This window comes from Salmo trutta, chromosome 22 (genome assembly GCF_901001165.1).
Source record: "Salmo trutta chromosome 22, fSalTru1.1, whole genome shotgun sequence".
Taxonomy (NCBI): Eukaryota; Metazoa; Chordata; class Actinopteri; order Salmoniformes; family Salmonidae; genus Salmo; species Salmo trutta.
This window is the reverse complement of record NC_042978.1, coordinates 20,088,746-20,098,365: the sequence shown is the minus strand read 5'-3', so window position 1 is coordinate 20,098,365 and position 9,620 is coordinate 20,088,746. Positions and strand designations below refer to the sequence as shown.

Genomic DNA, 9,620 nt, shown 5'->3' with positions numbered 1-9,620 from the left:
CAGCAGCCGTCTGGAAGGGGAGGGGTGCTGTCTGGCTTCCGGTTTTAGGCTGAATTTGACACACAATGAGGTGCAGGGAACAACCTATCGCGAAACGCCGCTGTAAATAAATAGAACAATCACTGAAGCCACAGAATCATGGAGAATCAGGTAAAGTGACTTTTATGTCCCCTCGTGAATCCTGAACTTTTAACCGAAAGAATGCTAGAAGGCTGCGCCCGGGACAGAAATGAATGCCTGGTGCTAAAAGAAAATCCTGCTAATCGAACTCATAGTTGGCTCATGCGCTTTGCTAGCTAGCCACACTCGCATACATCTTTATTTGACATAGCGAGCTGGCTAACGTTAGCCTCACTCAGCATTGCTAGCTAGCCACACAATCAGACGGGCATACAAAGGGATTTCTTGCTTGCTTGTGTATTATGGTATAATATATTGTGAAAGTAAGACATACTTACTCCTTACCCGGTTCGTAACCTAATTTAGCTCGAGCTACTGCCTGTTAGGGACGCTCTCGCGGCCCTTCGCTACGTAAATAGCGGCTACAAGGCACCGGTGGAAATAATTGATGTTTCCAGGTCTGGGTGGAGGGGTGTGTATCTAGCGGCGAGGAATTGAAAAGCGGGAATCACATCACCAGTTTAAAGGCAAAGATTGTCCACGAATGAAGATATTTGAGTATCGTAGATACAAATTGCGTGTGTAACAGCTAGCTGGATACTGTCGTTGGTTGGGTGAAAACATGAAAGAACATCCATGAACTATGTCCACATCGATGTCCATTGACAGACCTTAGCAGTCCATCTTATTTTTTCAAAATATCAAGTCAGTAATTCCGCTGTTACTCTAGGTAGGAGTTGGAATGCATGCTGATCATGAGAATGCAAACTCTATTTCCATATCAAAGTCGGTGACTCATGGCATGAACTTGTGGGAACATGTCACTGTCCGGTGTTACCCCTTTGAAAAATGGAATTCCGTGACAAGGACTCATATTTTTAGCCTGATTACCCATAGTGGCAAAAAAATATAAAACGATCCATCAACAACCATGAAACATCTAAGAAGATAGTCATTGTATTTTTGTTCTTTTCAAGTTTTGTCTCTATAGTCTGAAATCTAGACCACCACAATGATTTGGTTTTGCTAAAACTGCCCTCTGGCTACATTCTTTATTTCAGGAAATGTTGTGCATCATAACGTCTGTGCTCTGTCATTGTACGATTTGTGCTATTATCAAAATCACAGTTCAATTCACAATAATACGCCAGAGATGGTCATGTTCAAACCACATAGTGGTGGGATAGTTGCATGCTTTGTAATTCGAGTAGACTAGAGTATGATCTCTGTAATGGCTGTGGATCCTGTCCACCCATACAGAGCTCAAAGTTCTGCAGGTGTGTCTGTTCAGTTGATGGAGTAGTCTGTTTTCATAGAGTAGTCTGTTTTCATTGTCTGTGTGCCTCATCAAAGGAGACTTTAAGATTATTTTTCCTTGGTCATGTTATTTTCATGGCACGTTGGGGTTCATTGTTGTAAGAGCCTGTTTGTCTGCCAAGGAGTTCATTTCCTTGCCACAGTGATGGCGGCTGAATGTATTTTGTTATCTTGTTCTTGCTGGGAAGTGGGAAGTAAACCATATTATGGAATGTCATTCAGCCTCCGTAAATTTTTTTGCCATGAATAAAGAACCTTTATTGCATAAGCATCAGGGTAACGGTGCTCTTGTCTTTTTCCTTGAGTCTTTGTCAATGTCAACCATCTCAGACCTATTTTGTTTGTTATGATCTCTGATCTGTGAGGGTCAGTGTATGAATTACGTGTTGTCTCTTAGCTCTATTTGGTGATGGCCAGTGATCCTGGGGAGCTGGTTGGTTGATGTGGAGGGGCTCCATGGCTGCTGCACTGACCCAGGGTGTGGTAGCGTCTGGAGTTAAAGGGCATTACTGCCACAGAATGGCTGGGCGAGACGCCAGGGAGGGTGTGTGTGAGGCTGAGAGTGCCAGACCAGCTCAGCTCATCTCAATCCTGTCCCCTAATCTCTCCACTCAGTCACAGCTCATGAGCACTGCGGAAAGAAGGGGCCAAATCCCCGCATTCTTCAGGCATGGACATAAAATGCCTTTTCTGTCCCTCCCCCCCATAATTCCTCTTTAGTAGCTGTCCTGGTCACTGCAGCATGTCATTTGGATGTCCGTCCAACTGTAATTTTTCTTGGAAACGAATCACAGTCCATGTAGCCTGTCATCTCAGAACAACAAACTTTTTGAAATTGTAGTATAGAATTATTTGCCTTTTCTTGAAAGTCCAATGCAGCTGTTTTTACTCAATGTCATATAATTTGTCGGTAACAATTAAGTAACTTACTGTGATTGTTTTCAATAAAATGGTCAGAAAGAAACAAATAACTTGTGATGAATTTTAGATGCGATAACCAAGATGGCGTAGCAGTCAGATGTCTTTTGTCCTCGTCGTGTCCCGTGTATGTCTTTTTTTATATCTTCGCATATATTTTTCTTAACCTCAACTTCAACATACTCTCCTGCAAGCCGCTTCACCCAATGTGGTATGGATCTGCTATTTTCTTTACTTTTCAACCAGAACCCTCAACAGAAGCAAGCCAGATAACTAGCTAGTAGTCAGCTAGCCACTGCTAGCGGTCATCAGCTACCATTAGCCCGGACAACTCTTGCCAGTCTGCACAGCGCGACTCAAACCAGAGCAAATCGCACTTATTTTCCTCCATATCTCCGGATTCCTACGCAAGCTCTGAACCGTTTCACCTGGACCATCACAGCTAGCTAGCTGCTATCCGAGTGGCCACTCCTGGCTAATGTCTCTGTCCCGACGCAATTAGCCTGGAGCTAACCTTTGCTAGGCCCATCTCCCTGTTAGCCGAAGAGGTCCATCAGCCACAATACCTATTTTGACAATTGGCCTGGACCCCCGCCGACCCATCACGACTGGACTACCGACATAATTCGCACAAGGGGGTTTATCAGCTGGCTCCTCTGTCACAACGTCCCCTGAGTACCCATCTGCTGGCCATGCCCGCTAGCTGTCTAGAGCATATCCGGTCTAACGACCACCCCTCATCACTGTCAAACGCTCCCTAAAACACTTCAGCGAGCAGGCCTTTCTAATCGACCTGGCCCGGGTATCCTGGAAGGATATTCACCTCCACCTGGTTATTCTTTAAAAGTGCTTTCCTCACCATCTTAAATAAGCATGCCCCATTCCAAAAATGTAGGACCAGGAACAGATATAGCCCTTGGTTCACTCCAGACCTGACTGCCCTTGACCAGCACAAAAACATCCTGTGGCGTACTGCATTAGCATCGAATAGCCCCCGCGATATGCAACTTTTCAGGGACGTTAGGAACCAATATACACAGGCAGTTAGAAAAGCCAAGGCTAGCTTTTTCAAACATAAATTTGCATCCTGTAGCACAAACTCCAAAGTTCTGGGACACTGTGAAGTCCATGGAGAATAAGAGCACCTCCTCCCAGCTGCCCACTGCACTGAGGCTAGGAAACACTGTCACCACCGATAAATCTGCGATAATCGAGAATTTCAATAAGCATTTTTCTACGGCTGGCCATGCTTTCCACTTGGCTACCCCTACCCCGGTCAACAGCCTTACACCACCCACAGCAACTTGCCCAAGCCTCCCCCATTTCTTCTTCACGCAAATCCAGATAGCTGATGTTCTGAAAGACCTGCAGAATCTGGATCCCTACAAATTAGCAGGACTAGACAATCTGGACCCTCTCTTTCTAAAATTATCCGCCGCCATTGTTGTAACCACTATTACTAGCCTGTTCAACCTCTCTTTCGTATTGTCTGAGATCCCCAAAGATTGGAAATCTGCAGCGGTCATCCCCCTCTTCAAAGGGGGAGACACTCTAGACCCAAACTGCTACAGACCTATATCTATCCTACCCTGCCTTTCTAAGGTCTTCGAAAGCCAAGTTAACAAACAGATTACCGACCATTTTGAATCCCAACGTACCTTCTCCGCTATGCAATCTGGTTTCCGAGCTGGTCATGGGTGCACCTCAGCCACGCTCAAGGTCCTAAACAATATCAATACCGCCATCGATAAGAGACAATACTGTGCAGCTGTGTTCATCGACCTGTGTTCATCGACCACATTCTTATCGGCAGACTAAACAGCCTCGGTTTCTCAAATGACTGCCTCGCCTGGTTCACCAACTACTTATCAGACAGAGTTCACTGTGTCAAATCGGAGTGCCTGTTGTCCTGACCTATGGCAGTCTCTATGGGGGTGCCACAGGGTTCAATCATCGGGCCGACTCTTTTCTCTGTATACATCAATGTCGCTCTTGCTGCTGGTGATTCTCTGATCCACCTCTACGCAGACGACACCATTCTGTATACCTCTGGCCCTTCTTTGGACACTGTGTTAACTAACCTCCAGACGAGCTTCAATGCCATACAACTTCTTCCGTGGCCTCCAACTGCACTTAAATGCAAGTAAAACTAAACGCATGCTCTTCAACCGATCGCTGCCCACACCTGCCCACCCGTCCAGCATCACTACTCTGGACGGTTCTGACTTAGAATATGTGGACAACTACAAATACCTAGGTGTCTGGTTAGACTGTAAACTCTCCTTCCAGACTCACATTAAACATCTCCAATCCAAAATGAAATCTAGAATCGGCTTCCTATTTCGCACCAAAGCATTCTTCACTCATGCTGCCAAACATACCTTCGTAAAACTGACTATCCTACCGATACTTGACTTCGGCGACGTCATTTACAAAATATCCTCCAACACTCTACTCAGGAAACTGCATCCAGTTATCACAGTGCCATCTGTTTTGTCACCAAAGCCCCATATACTACCCACCACTGCGACTTGTATGCTCTCGTTGGCTGGCCCTCGCTTCATATTCGTCGCCAAACCCACTGGCTCCAAGTCATCTCTACGTTTTTGCTAGGTAAAGCCCCGCCTTATCTCAGCTCACTTGTCACCATAACAGCACCCACACGTAGCACGCACTCCAGCAGGTATATTTCACTGGTCACCCCCAAAGTCAATTCCTCCTTCGGCCGCATTTTCTTCCAGTTCTCTGCTGCCAATGACTGGAACAAACTGCAAAAATCACTGAAGCTGGAGACTCATCTCCCTCACTAGCTTTAAGCACCAGCTGTCAGAGCAGGTCACTGCACCTGTACATAGCCCATCTGTAAATAGCCCATCCAACTACCTCATCCCCATACTTTTATTTATTCTATTTATTTTGCTCCTCTGCACCCCAGTATCTCTACTTGCACAGTCATCTTCTGCACATCTATCACTCCAGTGTTTAATTGCTATATTGTAATTATTTCGCGACTATGGCCTATTTATTGCCTTACTTCCGTTATCCTAACTCATTTGCACACACTGTATATAGACTTTTTTCTATTGTATTATTGACTGTATGTTTGTTTATTCCATGTGTAACTCTGTTTGTTGCACTGCTTTGCTTTATCTTGGCCAGGTCGCAGTTGTAAATGAGAACTTGTTCTCAACTAGCCTACCTGGTGAAATAAATAAATGCTAGGCCTACTGATTTTTATTTTTTTCTTTGCTACAGTGCCTTCAGAAAGTATTCCTACGTCTTGACTTATTCCACATTTTGTTGTTACAGCCTGAATTCAAACTTGATAAAAACATTTCCTCATCCATCTAAACACAATACCCCATATTGACAAAGTGAAAACATTTTTTTAGACATTTTAACAAATGTATTGAAAATTAAAAACAAAAGATCTCATTTACGTTAGTATTCACACCCCCAGTCAATACATGTTAAATTCAACTTTGGCAGCAAATTACAGCTGTGAGTCTTTCTGGGTAAGTCTCTAAGAGCTTTGCACACCTGGATTGTACAATATTTGCCAATTTTATTATTTTCATAATTCTTCAAGTTCTGTCAAATTGGTTGTTGATCACTGCTGGACAACCATTTTCAAGTCTTACCATAGATTTTCAAGCAGATTTAAGTTAAAACTTCCTTGGCCACTCCGGAATATTTACTGTCTTCTTGGTAAGCAACTCCAGTATCGATTTGGCCTTGTTTTAGGTTATTGTCCTGCTGAAAGGTGAATTAATCTCCCAGTGTCTAGTGGAATGCAGACTGAACCAGGTTTTCCTCCAGGATTTTGCCTTTGCTTAGCTCCATTCCGTTTGTTTGTTATCCTGAAATACTTCCCAGTCCTTACCATTTACAAGCATACCCATAACAGCAGTCACCACAATGCTTGGTTCTCAGTAATGTGTTGTATTGGATTTGCCCCAAACGTTGCACTTTGTATTCAGGACAAAAAGTGAATTGCTTTGCCACAATTTTTTAAGTATTACTTTAGTGCCTTGTTACAAACAGGATGCATGTTTTGGAATATTTGTATTCTTTACAGTCTAGAGGTTGACCGATTTTACTCTTTTTCAACGACGAAACCGATTTATTGGAGGACGCAAAAAAGCAGATCCAGATTAATCTGCCGATTTTTAAAAATAAAATAATAAAATACAAAAATAAAAATGAAAGAAAAAAGGAAAAAAAAACGAATAAAATACATAAATAAATAAATTTATTTATTTAAAACATTTAAAACATTTTTTTTTTCTTTTTTGTGATAATGACAATTACAACAATACTGAATGAACAATGAACACTTATTTTAACTTAATATATTACATCAATCAAATCTATTTAGTCTCAAATAAATAATGAAACATGTTCAATTTGGTTTAAATAATGCAAAAACAAAGTGTTGGAGAAGAAAGTAAAAGTGCAATATGTGCCATGTAAAAAAGCTAACTTAAGTTCCTTGCTCAGAACATGAGAACATATGAAAGCTGGTGGTTCCTTTAAAATGAGTCTTCAATATTCCCAGGTAAGAAGTTTTAGGGTGTAGTTATTATAGGACTATTTCTCTCTCTACCATTTGTATTTCATATACCTTTGACTATTGGATGTTCTTATAGGTACTTTAGTATTGCCTGCCTAATCTCGGGAGTGATAGGCTTGAAGTCATAAACAGCCCATTGCTTGAAGCATTGTGAAGAGCTGCAGGCAAACACAGTAAAGTGCTGTTTGAATGAATGCTTACGAGCCTGCTGCTGCCTACCACCGCTCAGTCAGACTGCTCTATCAAATCATAGACTTAATTATAATAACACACAGAAATACGAGCCTTAGGTCATTAATATGGTCAAATCCGGAAACGATCATTTGGAAAACAAAACGTTTATTCTTTCAGTGAAATACGGAACCGTTCCGTATTTTATCGAATGGGCGGCAACCCTAAGTCTAAATATTGCTGTTACATTGCACAACCTTCAATGTTATGTTATAATTACGTACAATTCTGGCAAATTAGTTTGCAACGAGCCAGGCGGCCCAAACTGTTGCATATACCCTGACTCTGCGTGCAATGAACGCAAGAGAAGTGACACAATTTCCCTAGTTTAAAATTGCCTGCTAACATGAATTTATTTTAACTAAATATGCAGGTTTAAAAAAATATATACTTCTGTGTATTGATTTTAATAAAGGCATTGATGTTTATGGTTAGGTACATTCGTGCAACGATTGTGCTTTTTTTCGCAAATGCGCTTTTGATAAATCATCCCCCGTTTGGCGAAGTTGGCTGTCTTTGTTAGGAAGAAATGGTCTTCACAGTTCGCAACGAGCCAGGCGGCCCAAACTGCTGCATATACCCTGACTCTGTTGCACAGATCGCAAGAGAAGTGACACAATTTCCCTAGTTAAAAGAAATTCATGTTGCAGGCAATATTAACAAAATATGCAGGTTTAAAAATATATACTTGTGTATTGATTTTAAGAAAGGCGTTGATGTAAATGATTAGGTACAAATTGGTGCTACGATAGTGCTTTTTTTCGCGAATGCGCTTGTTAACCTCTCTAGGGTCGGCTGTGGCGCGTTATTCAAATACCTTAGAAATGCTATTACTTCAATTTCTCAAACATATGACTATTTTACACCATTTTAAAGACGACTCTCGTTAATCTAACCACAGCACCCCGCATACAAAAGCATGAAAAACATATTTCAACCAGGCAGGTGCGCTACGAATGTCAGAAATAGCAATATAATAAATGCCTTACCTTTGCTCTTCTGTTGGCACTCAAAGGTCCCAGGTACATCACAAATGGTCCTTTTGTTCGATAATGTCCTTCTTTATATCCATAAAAACTCAGTTTTGCTGGCGCGCTTCAGTCAATAATCCACCCAGTTTCCCTCCATCAAAATGCATACAAAATGAATCCCAAACGTTACTAATAAAATTTTCCAAACAAGTCAAACAACGTTTATAATCAAACCTTAGGTACCCTAATACGTAAATAAACGATCAAATTCTAAGACTGAGAATCATTGTTGTCTTTACCGGAGAAAAATACTAAAGAAGACGCTCTCTTCCACGCGCTTGGAAACACTACAGCCAAAATGGGAGCCACCTAAAAAAAAAAGACAATTTCTGGCTAATTTTTCCAAAAACCAGTATGAAACTCTTTCTAAAGACTGACATCTAGTGGAAGCCCTCGGAACTGCAATCTGGGAGGATTTTGCCTTATAATTGAAGTGACAGCCATTGAAAACAGCGGTAGGCTTTTTTGGGGGGTTTCGCCTGCCATATCAATTCTGTTATACACACAGACATAATTTTAACAGTTTTAGAAACTTTAGAGTGTTTTCTATCCAAATCTACCAATTATATGCAATTATATGCATCCTAGCTTCTGGGCCTGAGTAACAGGCAGTTTACTTTGGGCACGCTTTTCATCCGGACGTGAAAATACTGCCCCCTACCCAAGAGAGGTTAACAGGCACAGCATCGATTATATGCAACGCAGGACAAGCTAGATAAACTAGTAATATCAACCATGTGTAGTTAACTAGTGATTATGTGAAGATAAGTTTAATGCTAGCTAGCACCTTACCTTGGCTCCTTGCTGCACTCGCATAACAGGTAGTCAGCCTGCCACGCAGTCTCCTCTTGTAGTGCAATGTAATCGGCCATGATCTGTGTCCAAAAATGCCGATTACTGATTGTTATGAAAACTTGAAATCTGCCCTAATTAATCAGCCATTCCGATTAATCGGTCGACCTCTAGTACAGACTTCCTTCTTTTCACGCTGTCAATTAGGTTAGTATTGTGGCGTTACTACAATATTTTTGATCCATCCTCAGTTTTCTTCAATCACAGCTATTAAACTCTAACTGTTTTAAAGTCACCATTGGCCACTGTTGTCCTTCCTCTCCAGCAACTGAGTTAGGAAGGACGCCTGTATCTTTGTAGTGACTGGGTGTCAATACGATACACCAACGTGTAACTAATAACTTCACCTTGCTCAATAGGTACCCTTCTTTGCGAGGCATTGGAAAACCTCCCTGGTCTTTGTGGTTCAATCTGTTTGAAATTCACTGCTCGACTGAGGGACCTTACAGATAATTGTGTGTGGGATACAGAGATGAGGTAGGTTAGTCATTCAAAAATCATGTTGAACACTATTATTGCACACAGTGAGTCCATGCAATTTATTATGTGACTTGTTAACCTCCCTGGGCAAGGTGGGA

At 41.8% G+C, this 9,620-nt stretch overlaps 1 protein-coding gene across 2 annotated transcripts in view; it reads left to right on the top strand.

Moving 5' to 3' along the window:
* The window catches only part of mllt1a (MLLT1 super elongation complex subunit a), a 28,901-nt gene continuing 19,281 nt past the window's right edge, over positions 1 to 9,620 (top strand). The window contains exon 1 of one of the 2 annotated variants that reach the window (XM_029707135.1): positions 1 to 150. In XM_029707135.1, coding sequence (XP_029562995.1) covers positions 139 to 150 — 12 coding nt within the window. In that variant the 5' untranslated portion in view covers positions 1 to 138. The remainder of the gene's footprint in view (positions 151 to 9,620) is intronic. The other variant, XM_029707134.1, reaches the window with a different exon arrangement.